The sequence below is a fragment of the Triturus cristatus genome, chromosome 11 (assembly GCF_964204655.1).
Source record: "Triturus cristatus chromosome 11, aTriCri1.1, whole genome shotgun sequence".
Taxonomy (NCBI): domain Eukaryota; kingdom Metazoa; phylum Chordata; class Amphibia; order Caudata; family Salamandridae; genus Triturus; species Triturus cristatus.
In genome coordinates, this window is record NC_140594.1 from 1,182,502,291 (window position 1) to 1,182,527,981 (window position 25,691).

The 25,691-nt window shown below is 48.7% G+C and overlaps 1 protein-coding gene across 4 annotated transcripts in view; it reads left to right on the forward strand.

The window, feature by feature from the left end:
* PCYT1A (phosphate cytidylyltransferase 1A, choline) overlaps positions 1-25,691 on the forward strand; it is a 185,770-nt gene that overhangs the window by 67,314 nt on the left and 92,765 nt on the right. For all 4 annotated transcript variants that reach the window (XM_085635974.1, XM_085635976.1, XM_085635975.1 and 1 more), the window contains exon 3: positions 11,558-11,714. In XM_085635974.1, coding sequence (XP_085492100.1) covers positions 11,595-11,714 — 120 coding nt within the window. In that variant the 5' untranslated portion in view covers positions 11,558-11,594. The remainder of the gene's footprint in view (positions 1-11,557; positions 11,715-25,691) is intronic.

The window sequence follows — 25,691 nt, forward strand, 5'->3', positions numbered from 1 at the left end:
GTTCAGTGGCATTAATGGCTCATGGTGGGCAGCTATCCTGGTACAGGGATGGTTCCTGCACCACTGCAGGAGCTTGGCACAATAGTACTGAAGGCCTGCGACACTGGTGCAAAGACAGCTCTGTCATGTCTCATTGTCTCCTGGTGCACGAGTGTAGTGGTGATTCACACTCTGACAGAGTGATCCAGGGCATTCCATGGCATTAGTGGCTCATGGTGGGCAGCCATCCTGGTACTTTGGTACAGGGATGTTTGCTGCACCACCACAGGAGCTTTGCACAACAGTGCAGAGGGCCTGGGGCTCTTGTGGAATGTCCGCTTCTGTCATGTCTCAGTGCTCCTGGTGCACAAGTGTATTGGTGATACACGCTCCGACACATGGGTCTTTGGCGTTCCATGGCATTAGTGGCTCCTGGTGGGCAGCCATCCTGTTACATTGATGGTTCCTGCACCACCACAAGAGCTTGGCACAGTAGTGCAGAGGGAGTGGGACACTTGTGGAATATCAGCTTTGGTCATGTCTCAGTGCTCCTGGTGCACAAGTGTAGTGGTGATTCACACTAGGACACAGTGGTTTTTGGCATTCCATGGCATCAGTGGCTCATGGTGGGCAGCCATCCTCGTACAGTGATGGTTCCTGCACCACCGCAGGAGCTTGGCACAATAGTACAGAGGGCTGGGAAACTTGTGGAATGTCCGCTTTGGTCATGTCTCAGTGCTCCTGGTGCACAAGTGTTGTGGTGATTCACGCTCGGACACAGTGATTTTTGGCGTTCAGTGGCATTAATGGCTCATGGTGGGCAGCCATCCTGGTACAGGGATGGTTCTTGCACCACTGCAGGAGCTTGGCACAATAGTACTGAGGGCCTGCGACACTGGTGCAAACACAGCTCTGTCATGTCTCAGTGTCTCCTGGTGCACGAGTGTAGTGGCGATTCACGCTCTGACAGAGTGATCCAGGGCATTCCATGGCATTAGTGGCTCATGGTGGGCAGCCATCCTGGTACTTTGGTACAGGGATGTTTGCTGCACCACCGCAGGAGCTTTGCACAACAGTGCAGAGGGCCTGGGGCACTTGTGGAATGTCAGCTTTGGTCATGTCACAGTGCTCCTGGTGCACAAATGTAGTGGTGATTCACGCTCGGTCTCATTGATCTTGGGCGTTCCATGGCATTAGTGGCTCATGGTGGGCAGCCATCCTCGTACAGTGATGGTTCCGGCACCACCGCAGGATCTTGGCACAATAGTGCAGAGGGCTGGGAAACTTGTGGAATGTCCGCTTCGATCATGTCTCCGTGCTCCTGGTGCACGAGTGTAGTGGTGATTCACGCTCGGACACAGTGATCCAGGGCGTTCCATGGCATTAGTACCTCAATGGTGGGCAGCCATCACAGGGATGGTTCCTGCTCCACCACTGGAGCTTGGCACAATAGTGCAGAGGGCCTGGGACACTGGTGCAAAGGCAGCTTCTGTCACGTCTCAGTGCTCCTGGTGCACGAGTGTAGTGGTGATTCACTCTCAGACACAGTGATCCAGGGCGTTCCATGGCATTAGTACCTCAGTGGTGGGCAGCCATCACAGGGATGGTTCCTGCTCCACCGCTGGAGCTTGGCACAATAGTGCAGAGGGCCTGGGACACTGGTGCAAAGGCAGCTTCTGTCACGTCTCAGTGCTCCTGGTGCACGAGTGTAGTGGTGATTCACTCTCAGACACAGTGATCCAGGGCGTTCCATGGCATTAGTACCTCAGTGGTGGGCAGCCATCACAGGGATGGTTCCTGCTCCACCGCTGGAGCTTGGCACAATAGTGCAGAGGGCCTGGGACACTGGTGCAAAGGCAGCTTCTGTCACGTCTCAGTGCTCCTGGTGCACGAGTGTAGTGGTGATTCACTCTCAGACACAGTGATCCAGGGCGTTCCATGGCATTAGTACCTCAGTGGTGGGCAGCCATCACAGGGATGGTTCCTGCTCCACCGCTGGAGCTTGGCACAATAGTGCAGAGGGCCTGGGACACTGGTGCAAAGGCAGCTTCTGTCATGTCTCGGTGCTCCTGGTGCACGAGTGTAGTGGTGATTCACTCTCAGACACAGTGATCCAGGGCGTTCCATGGCATTAGTACCTCAGTGGTGGGCAGCCATCACAGGGATGGTTCCTGCTCCACCGCTGGAGCTTGGCACAATAGTGCAGAGGGCCTGGGACACTGGTGCAAAGGCAGCTTCTGTCATGTCTCAGTGCTCCTGGTGCACGAGTGTAGTGGTGATTCACTCTCAGACACAGTGATCCAGGGCGTTCCATGGCATTAGTACCTCAATGGTGGGCAGCCATCACAGGGATGGTTCCTGCTCCACCGCTGGAGCTTGGCACAATAGTGCAGAGGGCCTGGGACACTGGTGCAAAGGCAGCTTCTGTCATGTCTCAGTGCTCCTGGTGCACGAGTGTAGTGGTGATTCACTCTCAGACACAGTGATCCAGGGCGTTCCATGGCATTAGTACCTCAATGGTGGGCAGCCATCACAGGGATGGTTCCTGCTCCACCGCTGGAGCTTGGCACAATAGTGCAGAGGGCCTGGGACACTGGTGCAAAGGCAGCTTCTGTCATGTCTCAGTGCTCCTGGTGCACGAGTGTAGTGGTGATTCACTCTCAGACACAGTGATCCAGGGCGTTCCATGGCATTAGTACCTCAATGGTGGGCAGCCATCACAGGGATGGTTCCTGCTCCACCGCTAGAGCTTGGCACAATAGTGCAGAGGGCCTGGGACACTGGTGCAAAGGCAGCTTCTGTCATGTCTCAGTGCTCCTGGTGCACGAGTGTAGTGGTGATTCACTCTCAGACACAGTGATCCAGGGCGTTCCATGGCATTAGTACCTCAGTGGTGGGCAGCCATCACAGGGATGGTTCCTGCTCCACCGCTGGAGCTTGGCACAATAGTGCAGAGGGCCTGGGACACTGGTGCAAAGGCAGCTTCTGTCATGTCTCAGTGCTCCTGGTGCATGATACTTTAGTGCTGGTAGAGAGTCCCTCATGGTCCATACTTCATTATTCTAAGAAATGATGCAACCCTCGGGTTTCTGTTCTTCCCTTTGTTGAATGTCTTTTTTTTTTTTAAAGTAGGTTTGCGATAAAGGTTTAAGGCAGGCAGCTGTAGTAGGGGGGTGCAGATGCCTACTCTTGAAGACATTGGGTCCCTGGATGGGAAGGTTGGTGGTTACGCCTGATCATCAGAGGCGTATCTCCTTGCGGGGTGTCCAGGGTGTCGCGCCCCTTTGCTGTTAGTTTTTAGGTAGGTAGCCTGGTCCGAAGACACTCTGTGTCCAGCCTTCTTCTGAGATGAGCAGCCTTCAGGGCATTGGTGTTCATGGTGCCCACACCCAGTGCAGGGGGCATGACGTGTATTCTGACCTGGCTGCAGGTGCTGTCATTCATGACGTGCTTAGGGGGGTGTCTTCATCTACACTAAGATCATTCGAGGCCTTTATTCATCATCATAATCATCATCAAAATATCTTTATTTCGGCAATTTGCCTTAAAAAGTACATAAAAAAATAAATATATATACAGACAAACTTGGCACAGAATGAAATATGTCATGACAATACATTAAGTAGTGCATAGTCCCCTTCTCCTATTCCACATTGCAAAAAGGAATTTAGAGACTGCAAAAACTATACATTCAGATGTGTCAGTTTTTAAAATTCTAAAAGCATGGTTGCATTGCCGAAAACCCATATTTTTGCAGATAGGCACTATCCAGTGCTTCCTAGCTTTTGTGTATGCAGGGCAAAAAAATAGTACATGGAGCTCATCCTCTTTAACACAACTGCAGCCAGGGCAGGTCTCAACAGAATTTGATGCCCAGCTGCTAGTAAAAGCTCGCAGAGGTAGTGTGCCATATCTCCATTGCAAATATAGTTTTCTTGATGGTATAGGATAAATAGTATCCATAAAATTCTCGAATTGATAAAAATCCTTGACACTTAAAAAGGATTTAGTTAAAACTCCAATATTAGGGGCAGTCTGCACTCTGTTTTGTTTCTCAGCCACATAGATCTTAGTGAGCATCTTCCGTGAGATCATCTTGCAGCTTAGTTCCGGTTCATACCACATATCACCCAGCCCGAGTTTGATGCACTGGGATTTTATAAACACAAACCAAGGGATTTTTAGTACACAGTTGCTTGCCAGAATTTCCTTCAGCTCTAATCTATAATACAATAATTCCGGCGTAGTCCACAACCTGTGCCAATACCTAAGAGGCTTCAGTGCTAGTTCATCATCCATCGACCTCCGATTCAGATCCATCCTCAAAGGATGCAACGGAGTACTCTGTGGAAGTGATAGTAGCTGTCTGATGAACTTGTTTTCAATTTTGAGAAGTTCCAACCCAGGTAAATGCCCCCAAAGTTCTGCTCCATATAGAATTGCTGCTCTGGCCTGGCTCTTGTATACTTCAAGCGGGGGTTTAATTGGTTTGTATGTGGACATGTTGGAAAACTTAAGGATACCCCCAGCATACTGAGCTAATTTCAGCTGCGCCTTGGCAATTTGTGGAACCCATGAAAGATTTTCGCTCAATGTTACTCCTAGATAATCAAAAGTTTTAACCCTTTCCAGATTTAATGAATCCAGTTTAGGGTTTGGCCGTGTGGAAGGTGAAGGATTAAACACCATATACTTTGTTTTGTTCACATTAATTTCCAGGCCTCGACCTCTACAAAAGTCCTCGAAACTGTCAAGGACACGCTGGATTCCCATTGGTGATTTGGAAAGTAGCAGGGTGTCATCCGCAAACATGATTGCTGGCACCCTGCTACCTGCCAAAATTGGGGCGTCATTATTAAGGGCGCTATTAAGATGGGAAATCACACCATTGACATATAGGCAGAACAGGGTAGGTGCTAAAACGCACCCCTGTCTCACCCCTCTGCCAATGGGGAACTTGGAGGTTAAAGCCCCGTTCTTCCCATGACGCACCTGGGCAAAGTTGCCCTCATGCAACTTGATCAGTATTGTCAGGATTGGTAGAGGTACCCCCAGACTGACCAACACGCCCCAAAGTTTCCCTCGGGGTACTAGATCAAAAGCGGAGCGAAGGTCCACGAATACCATGTAGAGGCTGCCACCCTCAATCTTTGCTGTTTTCCAAAATGGTAATAACAAGCGAAAGATTTGGTCCATGGTAGAGGTGTTCCTCCTAAACCCCGCTTGGTATTGGCTCAGTATAGCGTGCTCCTCCATCCAATCCTCAAGTCGTTCAAGGATAAGCCGCGCAAAAAATTTTTGCGGAACGTCTGAGGCTTATGGGCCTGTAATTTGCCGGTAGCAGGGGGGAACCCTTCTTGAAGATGAACGATTTCTGCACCCAACCAAGTGCAGGGCACGTTCATTCCTCTCAAGATTGCATTAAATAAAATGCATAGATATGGACCCCAGATCTCCATTTGGTGTTTAAAGAGGTCTCCCGGCAATTTATCTAGCCCAGGGGCCTTGCTAGGTGGAATTTTCGAAATGGCATTAACAATTTCCTCAGGCGAAAACTGTATGCAATCATAGGAGTCATTCAGTGCTGGTAGTGCCGGATATGTGTCCATATCAACTTCAATAGCATACAGGGCTCTAAAGTGGTCTTCCCAAATACTAGCCTCTATATTAGGCTCGGTGGCCGGTTTAGGATCCCCACTTCCTGTGTTGATTATAGACCAAAATTTGCGGGCATCTCTCTGTTCTAGAGCGCATGACAGATCGGTCCATTTTACATGGTCCCAATCCTGTTTGGCCAACTTCAGCATAGCTTTATAATGAGTTCTCTTGGTGGCGATAAGGATCTTGTCATTGCCTTGTTTTACAGCCCGAATCAACTCTTTTTTTGCCAGGCGACGAGCATCATTATACCAGGAGGAGAGGGGGGTCCTATTCTTTCTCTTGGTTGCTACTGGATTAAACATATCTGACAAGATACTAACGAGATTCGTGTGCAGGGCCTGCAGTTTAATATTAAAATCTGGAGAAGGTTCTTGGGTTATTAAAACATCTAATTCAATAAAACACGGCAAGACTGAATTGTACAAACTTGCCAAGTCCTCAGGGGATGCCTCCACCTTGTCCCACTTGACCCTGCGCCGGTCATTCGTCAGGACTAACCTGTCTACTCGGGCATCTCTGGGTCCTAAATCCTTCGGTAGTGTGACCGGAGAAGCCAGCTCCAGCCTCAGCAAATTGTGATCACTGTCATCCCTTACAATAATCTCGAAGTTGTCTCGAAGTTGATAACCTTCGACCACGACTGTGTCCGAACCATAATGTAGTCTAGACGCGATTCGTGGCCCTTTTTGTTGTATGTGCACCTAGAAGGAGTATCTGAATTGGTGCGTCCGTTACAAGCCCTAATTGAGTGGCTTAGTGTAAGGGCCGTTATTTGGACCGCTAGAGGGGACCAGGACCTAGTGTGAGGAGATTGGATTTGCGGAATGGACCAGTAATCGTCCTCAGTTGCAAGTGCACCATGGTCCATCCCCGGTAAGGTTTCAAAGTGGCAGTTAAAATCTCCTGCTACTAGTAGGGACACATCCGTAGGGATGGAGTGCAGAAAATTTGATAGTTCGTCGACCGTAGTAGACTCACTAGCTAGACTGACAGGCCTCGAGTAGACATTCACAGCAGCCAGCTTGAAATTATTGGGCCATTTCAGAATTACACACTGTATATCATCCGAGTGTGTGCTAACAGACTCGGCTGAGCAGCCCAAGTGAGTTGCCACCCATATGGTGAGACCCCCAGACGAGGCCTTTATTACTACAGCTGTCTGAGGCATGGATGGTTGATGGAAATGCGGCTGGTCTTTGATCCTGTGAGCTCTACATCATTGGTCAATTTGCATAACTTTAGATTTTTCCACCCTACAATAACATTTGACTGATAATCTACCCAGTAGAGATAAGTCGGGGAAAAAATCGAAGAACAAGGCTGAATACATTTTGAAAAATTACTGATTTTGGCGCCATTTTTTCTTGGAAAATATATTTCCTCTTCTGAACCTCTGGATTTTAGCTAATTGTGTTGGCAAATACAGCATTGGGACCTATTTCCCCAAACGTTTGTGGGGAGTTCCCCTCTGGCCCCTCAGAGTCCTGAAAGTTGGGCTTGGTTGCTTGTCCCAAGGATAGCTGAGGCTTCTATGACACGCCCACACTTTCCGTGTTCCCAGATCCCCGGCCTTGCTGATGGCTCGATCGGCGATAACCAAGTCCCACTGCAGAGCAACACCTGCAGATGTGAGAAGAACCAGAGGTTTTCAGATGTTTAGTTGTTACACAGAGAAGCCGTGTTAAAATGTCTCTGCCGTGACGGAAGTGATGACGCAAGAGCACAAAAGACCAAATGTGCCTCGTGCAGCTGCTTTGGGGTGGATATTCTTGGAAGAGTTGAGCAGATGGAGATCAGAGCATGAATACACGAGTCCTCCCGTGAGGGACTTCAGTTCATTTTTATTCGTAGGAAGGCGGGGCTGCAATTAAAGTCCACAGTGTTTCAGTTTATATTTCCCTGCTGTCTGTCTCTCTTGTCTTAAAAGAGCTCTGACTTTTCACACCGATGTGTGTCAGATGTTCTTTACTGTAGTTTAAATCCCTTTCTGCTTCATCTGGGAAGGCGCCTTTTTGCACCTCATCTATAGACCGCTTTTAGTTGTCTGTTGTTAAAGTGCTAAGATGCCTCCTGCCTGTGGTTAAAAAAAAAAAAATGTTTTAAATCACTTTTAGCCATGCTGCTTTACCGCACGGCTAAAAACATTGACACAGTTTTGTGTAAACAAGACCTACTGGCTTTGCAATTCTTGTTTATTTAACCCATCTCCTCCATTGTGCCTGCTCATATTGTTCACCGTTTCTCTCCCCTCTCAGTGGCATTTATTCCTCCCACCACCACCACCACCACCTGCCCAGTACAACGTTGCTCACCCGCCTCTCCCTGTTAAATCATGTTTTACTTTTTGCGGGGTCACACAGCTTTAAGTTTCTTCAGGTCGTTCCTTTATAAAAAAAAAACAAAAACAAACAAAAAAAAAAGAATACATGCTTTTACATGCACTTAATTTATTTACTTAATTTATTTTATTTTTTTATTATTTCTTGCCCCAAGATTGATGGCCTCTGCCTTGGTAAGCTAAATAAAAAAAACAAAATGGTGTCCTCATACTGTCGCATGTGTGATTGCACATGCATACGTCATGATGCATATGCAGCTACTCAACATTGCACTTTTTTTTGCCAATTCTGGTTAGCATTGGCAAGTAAAGATTTGGATTTTTTGGGGACTGACACTGAAGAGCATCCACAGAAATATTAGCAATCCCAGTTCTTTTGCCTTATGAAAGCCTAAAGGAAAGCCCTGTTTGGCGTTGCCAGTGCCTGTTTTTGTTGTTGAATTGTGAAGCCAGGTTGCATGTTAAATCCCCACAGGATTCCCCGACTTACCTCCCCGTTCGTGGAGTACTTTTATCATTACCATCTTCAAATGTACTTACCTGGAGCTTGGACTGCTGAGCTGATACCAGTCACAGGTTTGGGGTCTGGTCATGGCTGTGTTTGTAGGCCAATGGTTTCTGCTCTCTGGATCTCTCTTTGTACATATGTCATGTGTAATAAATGTCGAATTCAATCTAGAACTGCCTGGATAGATTTGTAGGGCTTCATTTATCCAGTTCCAAACTGTGGTTTATTAAAGTGCTTTCAATTTACAGTGTGATATAAGCAGTGTGTGTGTGTAAAATTCACGTACTTGAAGTGAATGAAGGCAGTTAACAACACGTGTTAGTGCAAACAGAATGGCACTCATTTTATCATCCGTGGAAGGATACAGAGCGGAGTTGGTCCTTCTGTAATGTGAAGTTGTGAAGCTGCAGGGTGCCTGTCTTTTAACCCCTTCACTACCCTACCTGAAAGAGGGCTCCTTGCTGAAGCCCCCCGAGCCTGGTGAAGTGTGGAGAGCACTCGGTATCTCAGTAGTGAGGCGCCCACACACTAAGTGTGAGCAGAGCTGCCTGTGAGGTGGCCGTGGGATGTTAGGACTGGATACCATTGAATCCTGCACATAAGGATCGAGGTGCATTGTGGGAGCTCTGGAGATGCACGGTGGCTTCAGCAGAGGTACATATTGAAGGCTATAGTGCAAGGGCAGCTCAAATAATGTGCTTTTCAGCCTCCCAGGAGTGCCGGGCACCATGTGAGATCACACAGAGGGGTCTGCGGATGTGTCACTGCTGTCATCCAGCCATGGATGGATAGGAATCTGTTAAACTCCAATATTGTTTTGTTTTACAACGTTCTATCAATCAATCTGCATTTGTACAGCAGCCCTGTCACCCCGAGGGGTACCTGGGCGCTGTGGATGCGATGTCAGAGTAAACGGTAGAGACGAGCAGTAAGGGGCAAAATAAAGGGCAGCACGGAGCAGAAAAGGCAAAATAAAGGGCAACACTGAGCAGTAAGGAGCAGAAAGGGGCAAAATAAAGGGCAGCACGGAGCAGAAAAGGGCAAAATAAAGGGCAACACTGACCAGTAAGGAGCAGAAAGGGGCAAAATAAAGGGCAGCACAGAGCAGAAAGGGGCAAAATAAAGGGCAACACTGAGCAGTAAGGAGCAGAAAGGGGCAAAATAAAGGGCAGCACGGAGCAGAAAGGGGCGAAATAAAGGGCAACACTGAGCAGTAAGGAGCAGAAAGGGGCAAAATAAAGCGCAGCACTGAGCAGAAAGGGGCAAAATAAAGGCAGCACTGAGCAGTAAGGGGCAAAATAAAGGGCAACACTGAGCAGTAAGGGGCAAAATAAAGGGCAACACTGAGCAGAAAGGGGCAAAATAAAGGGCAGCACTGAGCAGAATGGGGCAAAATAAAGGGCAGCACGGAGCAGAATGGGGCAAAATAAAGGGCAGTACGGAGCAGAAAGGGGCAAAATAAAGGGCAGCACGGAGCAGAAAGAGGCAAAATAAAGGGCAGCACGGATCCGAAAGAGGCAAAATAAAGGGCAGCACTGAGCAGAAAGAGGCAAAATAAAGGTGAGGAACGAGTAGAAAGAGGCCGAATAACGGGCAGAATGAGCACAAATTAAATTTTGAATCCCGGTTATGCTGAACATTGATATCGACATGAATGCGCTGTTGTACAGTTAAGGCTGCAGCATGGAGTACCAGGTCTCGGGCATAACTCTTCTCACAGGAGGGTACTCACTATTTACAGGGAAGAACAGAGTGAGGGCAATAACCGAGTATTTATCGACCAAGAAACCCAGCCCACAGTTTCAGCTTGTAAATTGGATGAGGGCAGTTATCTGGTGTTAATGACTGGCTAAGCAGACATTAACACTGCAGTCTCACCGATCGCTGTATTCACCTCTGTTCTGTCCCTGTGGATTGACCCACTCTATAGCCACATCTGATTGGACCATTACTTTATGTAGGGCCCACCACATTGATTGATTGATTGATAGATGGGAAGTGCCCTGCCCCTAACTCCATGACCAACTCTTTCTTATGCCCCTTTTCTCAAAGAAAAGCAGCCCACATTGTCAAGTTTTTCAAAACCTTTTCCGATTCTCTGTTAATCCTTTTCCGATTCTCTGTTAATCCTTTTCCGATTCTCTGTTAATCCTTTTCCGATTCTCTGTTAATCCTTTTCCGATTCTCTGTAAATCCTTTTCCGATTCTCTGTAAATCCTTTTCCGATTCTCTGTAAATCCTTTTCCGATTCTCTGTTAATCCTTTTCATGGGTGTGGCTGCAAACCAGCGGAAGTGCCCCCCGTTTGAGGATGCAGCAGCGTTTTATCGAAGAAGGCGCGTGGTAACATTTGTAGGAGCGTGAGGGTGGCACAGAGTCTGGGTCCATTTAACCGAAGGGGTGGTGGGTGCATGGGCCCCCACTTCTCACCACCACGCACAGCAGGAGTAACCGTCTGTGATACTTTACACAGCCTCCCTGTGGCCCCATGTGACGTGTGAGTCAGTGAGACAGGGCGGCCTTTCACACGAGCGCCCATTGCATGCTGGGACCTGAAGTTCAGCTCTGAACATTGCGAGTTTGCGCTCAGGTTGCCAAGCAGGGCAAGTGCCATGGGTTGGAAGCCAGGACCGTCTGGCGGTGTGGCACAGACCGGGGGCAGTCTGGGGCGCCCAGAGCACGACCCCGCTCCGTGGGCAGCTGGCCAGGGCAGTCATGTGTGCCCTGGACGGTGTGTTCTGGGCTCCCCTCCAGGCCTATATTTAACCTCACCCAGGGCAGTGTAGAGGCCAGGCCGCCCTGTCACTGCTCGCCCTCGCCGTGACTCAGCCCCGCTGCCCGCCTGCCACAAGGCTGGGGTGGGGCACTTGGCACAAAGCACGACGGCTCTGGCACTGCGGCCAAGCTCCAGGGCTTGTTTTCAGTTCCGCTGCCAAGGCACGGGCACAGGGCCCCGCAGTTGGCACACGTTGTACCTCTATCTGTGCAGAGAGGGGGCGGCTCTGGGAGCAGCGGGGGCTTTAAGCACAGCACAGGGGGAGCCAGTATAACATTGTTTTGTATTCTCTGCAGCTCCCACTCCAGCTCCGACTACCAACTCGCCTTCGAAATGGAAGTCCCCCTTAGCGCCGAGAGGCCCACCAGCAGGAAGAGGAGGAAGGACGGGCCCGGGTCCAACGGGGCGGCGGAGGATGGCCTGGTGCCGCGGAAACTGGCACGCCACACCATCGTGAGTACACCTAGGGCCATAACTAGTGCTTGACAAGATCTAGCGCTTCATCCTCCGTCCTCAAAGCGCTGCACTCATACCAGGCACATCACACCATCGTGAGTACATCTAGTGCCAAAACTAGTGCTTGAAAAGATCTAGTGCTTCATCCTCCCGGCCTCAAAGCGCTGCACTCATACCAGGCACATCACACAATCGTGAGTACATCTAGGGCCATAACTAGTGCTTGAACAGATCTAGCGCTTCATCCTTCCGGCCTCAAAGCGCTGCACTCACACCTGGCAAAATCATAGTCAATTCATCGACCTTCATAGAGTGAAAACCTGAGATAGGGCTTGAATCTGTGCAGCAGGAACACGAACCCACCGTGGGCTCTCACCGCCAGTGGCGGCTTCATTCAGATAAGAAAGGTAACTTATTCCAGCCCCTGTTACCAGCCGATAGGTAAAGTAACTTATCCCAACTCCCGTTACCAGCTCATAGGGAAAGTAACTTATTCCAGCTCCCGTTACCAGCCGATAGGGAAAGTAACTTATTCCAGCTCCCGTTACCAGCCGATAGGGAAAGTAACTTATCCCAACTCCCGTTACCAGCTCATAGGGAAAGTAACTTATTCCAGCTCCCGTTACCAGCCGATGGGTAAAGTAACTTATCCCAACTCCCGTTACCAGCTCATAGGGAAAGTAACTTATTCCAGCTCCCGTTACCAGCCGATAGGGAAAGTAACTTATTCCAGCTCCTGTTACGAGCCGATAGGGTATAGGTAACAGGAGCTGGAATAAGTTACTTTCCATATCAGCTGGTAACGGGAGCTGGGATAAGTTACCTTCGCTATCGGCTGGTCACAGGAGTTGGAATGTTACCTTCCCTATCTATGTACTGTTACCGGCCGATAGGCACGATAACTTATTGTAAGTCCTGTTACTAGCCGATAGGGAAAGTAACTTATTCCTTCTCCTGTTAACAGCCGATAGGGAAGGTAACTTATTCCAGATCTTATTACCAGTCGATAGGGAATCTAACTTATTCTTGCTCCCGTTACCAACTGATGGGGAAAATAATTTATTCCAGCTACTGTTACCAGCCGGCTGGGAAGGTAACTTATTCTTACTCCTGATACCAGCCGATAGGGAAGGTAACTTATTCCAACTCCTGTGACCAGCTGATAGGGAAAGTATATTCCAACGCCTGTTACCATCCGATAGGGAAAGTAACTTATTCCAGCTCCCGTTACCAGCTGATAGGGAAAGTAACTTATTCCAGCTTCCGTTACCAGCCGCTAGGGAAAGTAACTTATTCCAGCTCTCGTTGCCAGCCGATGGGGAAGGTAACTTATTCCAACTGCTGTTACCAGCCGATAGGGAAAGTAACTTATTCCAGCTTCCGTTACCAGCCGCTAGGGAAAGTAACTTATTCCAGCTCTCGTTGCCAGCCGATGGGGAAGGTAACTTATTCCAACTGCTGTTACCAGCCGATAGGGAAAGTAACTTATTCCAACACCTGTTACCAGCCTATAGGGAAAGTAACTTATTCCTACTCCTGTTACCAGCCGATAGGGAAAGTAACTTATTCCAGCTCTCGTTGCCAGCCAATGGGGAAGGTAACTTATTCCAACTCCTGTGACCGGCTGATCGGAAAAGTAACTTATTCCAAATCCTGATACCAGCCAATAGGGAAGGTAACCTATTCTTACTGCTGATACCAGTCGATCGGGAAGGTAACTTATTCCAACTCCTGTGACCAGCTGATGGGGAAAGTATATTCCAACGCCTGTTGCCAGCCGATAGGGAAAGTAACTTATTCCAGCTCTCGTTGCCAGCCGATGGGGAAGATAACTTATTCCAGCTACTGTTGCCAGACGATAGGGAAGGTAACTTATTCCAACTCCTTTTACCAGCCTATAGGAAAAGTAACTTATTCCAACTGCTGTTACGAGCCGATAGGGAAAGTAACTTATTCCAACTCCTGTTACCATCCGATAGGGAAAGTAACTTATTCTAACTCCTGCTACCAACCAATAGGTAAGGTAACTTATTCCAACTCCTGTTACCAGCCGATAGGCAAAGTAACTTATTCCAGCTCTCGTTGCCAGCTGATGGGAAAGGTAGCTTATTCCAACTCCTGTGACCGGCTGATCGGAAAAGTAACTTATTCCAAATCCTGATACCAGCCAATAGGGAAGGTAACCTATTCTTACACTCCTGCTACCAGTCGATAGGGAAGGTAACTTATTCCAACTCCTGTGACCAGCTGATAGGGAAAGTATATTCCAATGCCTGTTACCAGCCGATAGGGAAAGTAACTTATTCCAACTCCTGTTACCAGCCGATAGGGAAAGTAACTTATTCTAACTCCTGTTACCAGCCAATAGGGAAAGTAACTTATTCCAGCTCCCGTTACCAGCCGATAGGGAAAGTAACTTATTCCAACTCCTGCTACCAACCAATAGGTAAGGTAACTTATTCCAGCTACTGTTGCCAGTCGATGGGGAAAGTAAATTATTCCAACTCCTGTGAACGGCGGATCGGAAAAGTAGCTTATTCCAACTCCTGATACCGGCCAATAGGGAAGGAAACTTATTTGAACTCCTGTTACCAGCCGATAGGGAAAGTAACTTATTCCAACTCCTGTTACCAGCCGATAGGGAAAGTAACTTATCCTAGCTCCTGTTACCAGCCGATAGTGAAGGTAACTTATTCCAGCTCCTGTTACCAGCCGATAGGGAAGGTAACTTATTCCAGCTCTTGTTGCCAGTCGATGGGGAATGTAACTTATTCCAACTCCTGTTGCCAGCTGATAAGGAAAGTAACTTATTGTAACTCCTGTTACAAGCCGATGGGGACGGTAACTTATTCCAAATCCTGATACCAGCCAGTAGGGAAGGTAACTTATTCTTACTCCTGATACCAGCCGATAGGTAAGGTAACTTATTCCAACTCCTGTTACCAGCCAATAGGGAAAGTAACTTATTCCAGCTCTCGTTGCCAGCCGATGGGGAAAGTAACTTATTCCAACTCCTGCTACCAACCAATAGGTAAGGTAACTTATTCCAGCTCTTGTTGCCAGCCGATGGGGAAGGTAACTTATTCCAACTCCTGTGACCGGCTGATCGGAAAAGTAACTTATTCCAACTCCTGATACCGGCCAATAGGGAAGGTAACTTATTCCAACTCCTGTTACCAGCCAATAGGGAAATTAACTTATTCCAACTCCTGTTACCAACCGATAGGGAAAGTAACTTATTCCTACTCCTGTTACCAGCCGATAGGGAAGGTAACTTTTTCCAACTCCTGTTACCAGCCGATAAGGAAAGTAACTTATTCCAGCTCTTGTTGCCAGCCGATGGGGAAGGTAACTTGGTGGGCTCCCAAACATTGCTTCATTTTGACCGTACCACACTACATTGGGTTGTCCACCTTTGACAAAGCTTATCTAAATCCAGGGGATACGGACACAACCCCCCTTGTTTTCCCTAGCTCTCCCATTGTTCTTTACAGAAGGTAACTTATTCCAACTCCTGTGACCGGCTGATCGGAAAAGTAACTTATTCCAAATCCTGATATCAGCCAATAGGGAAGGTAACCTATTCTTACTCCTGATACCAGTCGATAGGGAAGGTAACTTATTCCAACTCCTGTGACCAGCTGATAGGGAAAGTATATCCCAACGCCTGTTACCAGCCGATAGGGAAAGTAACTTATTCCAGCTCCCGTTGCCAGCCGATCGGGAAGGTAACTTAGTCCAACTCCCGTTACCACCCGATAGGGGAAGTCACTTATTCCAACTCCTGTTACCAGTCGATAAGGAAGGTAAGTTATTCTAACTCCTGTTACCAGCTGATAGGGAAAGTAACTTATTCCTGCTCCCTTTACCAGCCGATAGGGGAAGTAACTAATTCCGACTCCTGTTACCAGCCGATAGGGTATAGGTAACAGGAGCTGGAATAAGTTACTTTCCTTATTGGCTGGTAACGGAAGCTGGAATAACTTACTTTCCATATCAGCTGGTAACGGGAGCTGGAATAAGTTACTTTCCCTATAGGATGGTATCTGATAGAGACTACTAGCCGCAGATTCCTTCATGTAGAATTATCCCCAGGCGTGAGACTGGATCCGGAAAACTTTTTTGCCGAGCATCCCCGCACGCCGGGGGGACAGCATCACGCGACTCCACCCAGGCGTCGTCCGCGTACGTGACGTCAACGAGGTCACATAAGTCCCACCCCGGCGCACCCACGTCAGTTTTTTCCTTTTCCGTGTGCCACGCGTATCTGATTTGTGCTCTGGGCCTGTTTAGGCCTTTCCCTTATGCTACTTCTGCATGTGTAGGAACAGTGTGCGAATGTCTTCGGGCTTTAAAACTTGCACATCATGTTGTCGCCTCATGTCGGCAACTGGTCCTCACCCCATCTTTATGTGGTGTTTGGGGGAGCACCACGACTACACTAATTGTGAGGCGTGCCAGCAGATGAATCCGAAATCACGGCGGGAGCGCCGGATGAAACTTCTTTCAGCTCGTGTGTCCAGGTCGGCGTCCTCTCGCCCGGCCCCTGTGGAGGGTTCTCGGACCCGCGGCTTCCCTTGCCGACTTCGATCTTCTCCCAGGTCGCAAGAGCGCCGCTCACCTCTTGGTAAGTGTCGCAGTTTGTGCTCAAGGGTTGGGTTCCGGCCTGTCGGGGGCGTGGGCTCTCCGCGGGTGGTGCAGCCCCACGTGTCGTCCCCTTATCCGCCGTTTCCCCGCGTGGGGGCGACCAGAGCCCAGATGGAGACATATGTGGCGGCTTTGCAGGCCTCGCTGGCTTCTCCTCCTCCTCCTTCCCCTCCTGGGACGTCAGCGGATCCCTTGCAGTGTGCGGGGCCCTCCTCAGTGTCGCCGGCGGCTCCTGCCCCGGCGCCGACTGGTTCGGATCCAGGCTCGGAGGATGTGGTGCCGTTAGGGTGCGGCCCTTCGGGGGTCCCTCCTTCGGATTACGGCGCCTCTGCTTCGCCGCAAACTACCGTGGAAGTCCCTGTGGTGTCACGGGAGGTCGCCGGGGCTCGGGTGGCACCCCCGAGCCCCCCTTGGTCCTCGGGACAGGCGGCAGCCTTGTCGGAGTCCGAGGTGACACAGCTATGGCGCCGGCAGCTGCTGACTCTGGCGGCGCCACCAGGGTCGGCGGAGGGCCCATCTCGCCCTGTCACGGGTCACGGCTGGCGGGGGTCTCCTTGTCCCTCCCCGGGCCCTTCTCGTTCCTCCACGCAGGCGGCTGCCTCGTCGGAGGTCAGGTCGGCGCTGTACTGGCGCCGCCCCGGCTCCTGCCCAGCTCCGGTCTCCTGCGCCGTGTGCTGTGTCGGAGGTCGCCCCGGCGTCTCCTCCGGCGCCGGTCGACGACGGTGTCCTGCCTCAGGTTGCGGACTCTTCGGCGCCGGGCCGGTGGGTCATTGACTAGTCTTAGGATGTCTCCTCTTCTCCAGAGGTTCGGCGGTTGCTGGTGTCATCCTCGCCGGAGACGGGCCGCCGTGTCGTGGCTTTTCCCCGACGTCGTCTAAATGCAGCTCCTTGCCGTCTCCAAGACCGCGGTCTTCGCCGGAGGAGCCGCAGGTCCCCCACTACTCTGTCCCTCTTCCTTCCTTCCGGCCTTGGCCCTTCCTTCCTCCGGTTGGCTTGGGGGATGGCCGCCTTAGCTTGCAGCTGTCACCTAACGAGGAGCTGCTTTCCCCACCGCGGGGCCCTACGGAGGCGGGTGTGGCTTTCGCCCGCGCTGTTTCCACAGCTGTGGGAATTTTGCGCATGGGTGATCCAGCTACCCATTTTCCCGCAGATCTTCTGGAGGCTCTCCATCAGGGCTCTGGTGGTAGGGATCTGTTGCTTCCCTTCGAGGGTTCACTGCACTCCTCTCTTGGGGCCGTCCCGCCACGGGAGACCCGGTGCCCCAGCACCTTCTGCACCGCCACCATCCGGCACTGCGTGATCCGGTGTGCCTTTCTCTTCACCCTTCGACCAGAGGCCCCCTTTTGCAGTCTGCCTTAACTGCTTTGCTGCTGCTGTTGTCTTCCCCCGTCACGGGAGGTCCGCTGGCTGGACTCCTGGGGGTGCAATGTGTTTGCCTCGACCAGTGTGCGGCTCTGCGGGCCCTTAACACACTGTGTGTTTTGGCTAGGGCCACTTCTTGCTTGTGGGACTCGGCGGAGTCCCTTATGTCTGCCGCTTCTCAGGAGGGTGCCTGTGTGGATTTGAGACACCACGTCTTGGATGGTCGGCAACTGGCGGCGTTTATCCTTCGCTCCGCTCTGGACATCTCGAAGGTGCTGGGTCGTGCCATGGATTCTTCGGTTGCCCTTCGTTGCCATGCCTTGCTTCGGGACAGTGTGTTCCCAGAGAATGTTCAGGAACGGCTGGTGGACCTCCCCTTCGATGGTGCTCTTTTGTTCCATGCCCCTGCGGACTCAGCCATCGAGAGGTTCTTGGCGGGGTTTTGTCGTCCTCCTCCTCCTCCTCCTCCTCCTCAGTGACCTGCGTGTTGATCTGGTTCTTGGAGCTGTTCTTCCGTTGGGGCGGGCCCCCCCAGTTGTCTGTTCTGTGTGCTTCATGGCCACTCGAGTCCTCCTTGCTGAGGCTGTGGTTCTGTTGGCTGCTGGCCAGCCCTTTTTGACTGTTTGTTTTTCCTTTGGGTTTTTTTACACCATGCTGGGCCTGAGATTGGGCCTTCTGCGTTTCCCCTCTGGCTGCTTGATAGACCTCCTGCGTTTTTTTTTGCCGCAGTTCTGTTTTGTTGTTCTCTGCTGCGGAAGTTTGTTCCTAAGAGGTTCCCATATCTTGGGATATGACCTGCTCTATGTGGGGCAGGGTTGGCTGTTATATAGCCCTGGTATGTGCTGGGAAGTTGTGGTCGCCTGCGGGCTTCTGCTTTTCGTGGCGTTATGGTATGTTGAGGATGCAACTTTCTTCTTCGTCTTTTTGCTTTGAGTGTTTCGTTCTGTGGTGCCACTGGTGTCGGGCGGAGCTTGCCAGTGCTGCCCTCTTGTTCTTTCTGCACTGTTGTGCCTTCTTGGGGCTTTAGTGGGACTGTCATCCTGCTCCGCTGCTTCCAGTGGGCCTTGCATTCAGTTCTACCTTTTCTCCCTGTGGGGGGGATGGTCCCTGACTACTGGACCCTCTTGCGGGCGCAGTTTGTACCTGCTGGGCGTTGGACGATTCTTCCTGGTGACCTTGAGTTCCCCTTTTTAGCTTCCACCTGCTTCTTGCTGCCAGCGCCGTCCTGTCTAGGATTGGCTTCGCTCTGCCTCGTCTCCTTGGAGTCTCTAGGTTGCTCTTCTCCTTCGGTGCTCCTTTCCTTGCCTTGGCCGGAGGTTTCGTTGCCTCACGTGGGCGTGGGTTGTTTGGCCTCTTTGCGCCTTGCCTCGTTTCCTCTGCTGAGTGAGGACCGGCTCTTCTTCTCCTCTTCTTTTCCCGGACCCCCCCCCCCTTTTTTGGGGCTGGTGGCCTACTGCTGGTGGGGGTTTCCCTTTGCCTGGGGCTCCTCGTCCTGTTTTCGGACTGGCCCCCGTGCGGTCCTCTGTTCTGCCCGGGTGGGTGGGGTCCTCTCGCAGACCCTCCTTCCCCTTGGGTATGGCTAGGGTATCTATTCTACGTGACAGAATCTGCAGCTAGTAGTCTCTATCAGATGTACGAGTTACTTACCTTCGGTAATGATGTATCTGGTAGAGACGATTCTAGCCGCAGATTTCTTCACGGCCCGCCCTTCCTCCCCGTTCTGCGAGGGCTTGTGATTTGGCCTTTTGCACTCTCTTCCCTGTGGGTGGCTGTGTCTTCTAGAAGTACAGGCTGTCCCTTTTTCCTCCCCGTTGATCACATGGGAGGATAGGTTTGTTGGTGCTTCTGGCTCTTTGCGACCCTTCAGGTTGGGGTCTTTTGGCTGTGCCTCTGCCCTTGTTCCTGATGGGGGTCGTCACACTCTGTGATGGGGATGTCTTGGAGTTTTGTCATTCCCTGTGTGTCCCCGACTGGTTCCCCTTCCTTGCCTTTGGTTGGGGTTGTAGTCCTGTTGCAAGTTATCGTCACATTTTTACATATGACCCTTGTTTCCCGGGGGGGGGCTGTCTCTGTACTGGCAGGGTTGCTGCTCTGTTCTTTATTCTTTCCCTGCCTTTGGGTACTGCAGTGCTGGGCCCTGGGTAGTGTTTCTCACCATTCCTGTTTCTGCTCTTTCGCACACTGTTCCTGTACTCGCACAGTTTTGTCTGCTGGCACCGCGTTGTGGCGCGTAAAAGTTCTCCGAAGAAAACTGACGTGGGCGCGCCGGGGTGGGACTTATGTGACCTCGCTGACGTCACGTACGCGGACGACGCCTGGGCGGAGTTGCGTGATGCCGTCCCCCCGGCGCGCGGGGATGCTGGGCAAAAATGTTTTCCGGATCCATTCTCACGCCTGGGGATAATTCTACGTGAAGGAATCTGCGCCTAGAATCGTCTCTACCAGATACATCGTTACCGAAGGTAAGTAACTCGTACAACAGGAGTTAGAATAAGTTACTTTCCCTACCGGCTGGTAACAGTAGTTAGAATAAGTTACCTTTGCTTTCGGCTGGTAACGGGAGTAAGAATAAGTTACCTTCTCTATCGGCTGGTAACAGGAGCTGGAATAAGTTACCTTCCCTATCGGGTGGTAACCGGAGTTGGAATGTTACCTTCCCTATCTATCCACTGTTACCGGCCGATAGGCATGATAACTTATTCTAAGTCCTGTTACTAGCCGATAGGGAAAGTAACTTATTCCTTCTCCTGTTACCAGCCAATACGGAAGGTAACTTATTCCAAATCCTGTTACCAGCCAATAGGGAAAGTAACTTATTCCAACTCCTGTTACCGGCTGATAGGGAATGTAACTTATTCCAACTACTGTTACCAGCTGATAGGGAAAGTAACTTATCCTAGCTCCTGTTACCAGCCGATAGTGAAGGTAACTTATTCCAGCTCCTGTTACCAGCCGATAGGGAAGGTAACTTATTCCAGCTCTTGTTGCCAGTCGATGGGGAATGTAACTTATTCCAACTCCTGTTACCAGCTGATAAGGAAAGTAACTTATTGTAACTCCTGTTACAAGCCGATAGGGACGGTAACTTATTCCAAATCCTGATACCAGCCAGTAGGGAAGGTAACTTATTCTTACTCCTGATACCAGCCGATAGGTAAGGTAACTTATTCCAACTCCTGTTACCAGCCAATAGGGAAAGTAACTTATTCCAGCTCTCGTTGCCAGCCGATGGGGAAAGTAACTTATTCCAACTCCTGTGACCAGCTGATCGGAAAAATAACTTATTCCAGCTCCTGTTACCAGCCGATAAGGAAAGTAACTTATCCTAGCTCCTGTTACCAGCCGATAGTGAAGGTAACTTATTCCAACTCCTGTTACTAGCTGATAGGAAAAGTAACTTATTGTAATTCCGGTTACCAGCTGATAGCGAAGGTAATTTATTCCAACTCCTGTCACCATCCGATAGGGAAAGTAACTTATTCCAGCTCCCGTTACCAGCTGATGGGGAAAGTAACTTATTCCAGCTTCCGTTACCAGCTGATAGGGAAAGTAACTTATTCCAACTCCTGTGACCAGCTGATCGGAAAAATAACTTATTCCAACTCCTGATACCAGCCGATAGGGAAGGTAACTTATTATTACTCCTATTACCAGCCGATAGAGAAGGTAACTTATTCTTACTCCTATTACTAGCCAATAGGGAAGGTAACTTATTCCAACTCCTGTTACCATCCTATAGGCAAAGTAACTTATTCCAACTCCTGTTACCAGCCGATGAGGAAAGTAACTTATTCCAACTCCTCCTGTTACCAGCTGATAGGGAAGGTAACTTATTCCAATTCCTGTTGCCATTCGATAGGGAAAGTAACTTATTCCAGCTCTCGTTACCAGCCGATAGGGAAAGTAACTTATTGCAACTCCTGTGACCAGCCGATGAGGAAAGTAACTTATTCCAACTCCTCCTGTTACCAGCTGTAGGGAAGGTAACTTATTGCAGCTCCTGTTGCCAGCCGATAGGGAAGGTAACTTATTCCACCTCCCGTTGCCAGCCGATGGGGAAGGTAACGTATTCCAAATTCCATTACCAGCCGTTAGGGAAAGTAACTTATTGCAACTCTTGTTACCAGCTGATAGAGAAGGTAACTTATTCCAGTTCGTGTTACCAGCCTCCTCACAATTATGGTTCTACCGGAAAACACACTGGATCTCTTAATTTTCACTCGGAAATCAAATAGTCACCCTGCTGCTGAAAATGGGGACTTACTGGGGAATCAGTGCCAGAATTTTTCATTTCTAAGGGGACCATCACGGTCTAACACCGTGTGTGTACACTTCATCCTTTGCATACCCAGACATACATACTTTTGTCATGTTTGAATATAAATGCAGTATTATTCATTTGTCTATTTAATATCTAAACATATTGTTATATCATTATAGAAAACATAAAACCATATTCATAGGTTCAAGTACCTACTTAGACTCATATTTAGGTCCTGAGATACATATATATATATATATATATATATATATATATGTGTAATGCATAAACCTACATTTGTCATAGAAGTAAGATGTTTTTCCCACAGGTATATATAATTCGTATATCCTTGTTCAATGCATACTCCTGTACAGACAGGTGTATAAGCACATAGCCATATTTACAGATTCCAACTTGCGTGTCCATTAATGCATAAATATGCATGTATTGTCCTATACATACATTTTAAAATATGTATTCATTCACTCACATGCACATATATGCATGCATGTACCTACCCATAAATATACACAAATGCAGGCACATCCTTATACAAAACCTAAGCACATATTGATGAAGGCATGCATATGCTCCCAACTGTAACCTATCCAGACACACACATACATGGAACACATACACATACATATACATACATTGCCATATACATAACACTTTTGTAAATATAGACGGATACATAGAACATACATTTGGAAGCATATGTATTCACAGATACATACACATACTGGTGAATCCCATTACAAAGTAGCGCCCCATATAAATACATACATCTGTGTACATACACCGTACAATGTCTATATACAGACATATGTAAATGTGTAAGGTATAAATATAAATGCATGTTCTATAAATAGCAGAGGTTATTTTTCTCTGTCTTGTTCCTAGAGTTGCTGCAGATTGTTTTGTTGTGAGTATTGCGATCCTGCAGGGAAGAGCCGGCTCCTGGCGGGTCTTCTGAAGCGGAGACGGTTCCCATTAGACCTTGTGTTTTGTGGTAGTGAATCCCATAGTTTGTTGCTTGCACAGAGCAAGATGTGCTGCCCATGGTCTTTGTTCTTGTATGCTGGCATTTTGAGATGCTGTGCCACCCTAGAACGCAGGTTCCTGGGCAAAATTTATTTTGTGTTTTTTCTTCCCGATGAAAAGTGTTCTGTTGCCACATTTTGACTCGTGGGGGAGATGGAGCAGCTTGAAAGAGGATCTTCTGGCAACTGGTAGCCAGTGGAGGGCCTTAAAGGCAGAGAGGGATGAGCTTGTGGCTTTGCATCCATCAGTAGCCTGGCAGCAGACACAATAGGCATGTGGCAGCAAATGTTATTGGATGTTTGCCACCAGTGACCATGCCACTGCAGTGCCCGACACAGAGATGGAGCATGTGCACTTTTGGTTAGTTCTTGTTCTTAACAGTCAAGCCTAAAATTATATTTCATCCATGAGTGAGTTAGTCTCGTCCCTGTAGGATCCAGGGACGTTGCCCGACCACACTCCCAGGACATGGTAATTTCCATCAGACGCCCTCCGAGTGGGGGAACCTATGCGAGAGAGGATCCCGGTCTCCCATAAACATATTGCTGCTGCAGAAAATAAACACATAGGAGGGGAGTTGCATCTCAAGACTTCCAGCAATTCTTGACCAGTCTGTGCTTTGAAGACTTAGTGAAGAGTAGGTCGCATGCATAGTCCTTGAGTTTAAATCGGGTGCATCAACACTGCAGGAGGTGGAAAAAGTGTTCTTAGAAATTCATCAAACAAACATTTCATTTTGGCAACAACAAACCAAGCTTGAAGCCCAAGAACACACAGGACGGGCGGCACATTTGTAGTAAAACAGCTACTTTACCTCTTCATTATTGTATCAGGATTCGGCCAAGCCAACCTTTTTGTTTACACCAGTGTAACTTCTGGCATTTCACGTTAAACTTGAAATTCCTAAAATACAGCTATTATGCGTTGTTGTGTAATTTCAAGGCTGTTCAGGTAAAAATCTTATAGCGAGAGCACAAACCGAATGCAAATTGCTGTTTGCGACACCTCTGTATTTTTGCACCATTTTTTTTAAAGAGCAAAATGCATCCTTACATTTTGCATTCAAATATAAAGCTGAATGCCAGATTTGCATTTTATTTCACACAAACTTTCAGATATCTTGCGTAAAGAAAATTGCGCAAGTTTTGCACACCCATTAAAGAATCTCCACTGAAATCTGCTGTGTCTATTTCTTAATGGCAGAGATCATACTAGTCTCAAACCCAGTGTTTACACAAAGTTAAGACTTTTCATTGGTAGACGTTCAATTTATATTTAATGTATTTAATTGGTTCTAATGTTTTTTCCCCCAGAATCTCTCATCTGCCACCACATCTCTGATCAGTCTGCTCTTTTTCACTTTGTTCCATTCCCTTCAAACAGGTAAAAATGTAGATAGCACTTAAATAATTTATAAAACACCGCAAGGTATCGACTGATGCACATGCAGCTACAAAACTTATTTTGTCTCAAAATGCCATCAGAATACTATATTGTTATTTGGTTTTGTTCACTCTATACTGATGCAGAGCATTTGTTAAATATTTAAAGCCCACTGTCCTTCTACCTATTCAGTTTATTTTCCTCAAGCTTACATATTCATCACACAGACTGTCTTGCCAATGTTCAGGTTTACTGGGTCTTGTATGAAGGTAGAACTCCTCAGTGATTTTCCAACAAGTTACAAACCTCCTTTCTTGGGAGTAAACGCTGGAGCATCCAACACAGATCCTCATGGACAGGATCCTTTTCAGTGATTCAGGATAGCAAAATACTTTATAAAGATGTTGCAGTTATATTAGCCGTGGTAAAATATATCTTACGTGAGTGGATATCTTAAAAATCTGGCCTCAATCCAATTTTCATGAACCTATAGTGGACACCATGGCCTACAGGGAAATCTGTGAAACTCCATAAAGTCAAACAAGTTAATAATATAAGAAAATTACAGAGTGACAACATGCTCTTTTAGCTCCCTCACGACACTTGAGCGTTAACTCATAGGAAAGCAATAGTGGAATTCTTGGAGTACGGGCAGCTGAACAAACTAAATGTACGTCAGAGGTGAGGACATGCATCATGATTCATGGTCTGTCCCGGTGGGGTCCAGTTTAAGGCGTTCTAAGAAGATGTCCCCAAGCTCATCCTGTACAGTCTAACACAGAGGTCCTGTAAGCTTCCGGCTTCATTCAGCTGTCCTGTCTTGCGTGAGACACAGACTTCGAGGAAGCTCACTCCCTGGAGTGCCCCATACAGCATTAGGATCATAAAAGTGGTATCAGAAGCAATCTGCCCTCTTCAGCCACACACCAAGGGCGTTGTTTACTTTAAAAGCACCCGATACACACTTGTCAGCAGTTAGACGGAGGCACAAGAGGTCTGTGCCCTCCTAATGCTCAGCCTCCACCACCAGCTAGGGTGGAGCAGAAGTGGAGCAGAGAAGGTGTAACGGTCTGAAGGAGAAGGACTCCGCATAATCTTCTAAGCTGATGACTCAACTGATCCTCTCGCTCACCGAGGACCCCTCAACGCCAAAAATCAACTTCTGCAACGCCATGATCAACTTAGGCAAATGAATGAGACACAACTGCTTCCAACTCAACTCAGACAAAACTGAAGTACTGATCTTTGGGAAGAACATCTCCGCATGGTCCCACCGT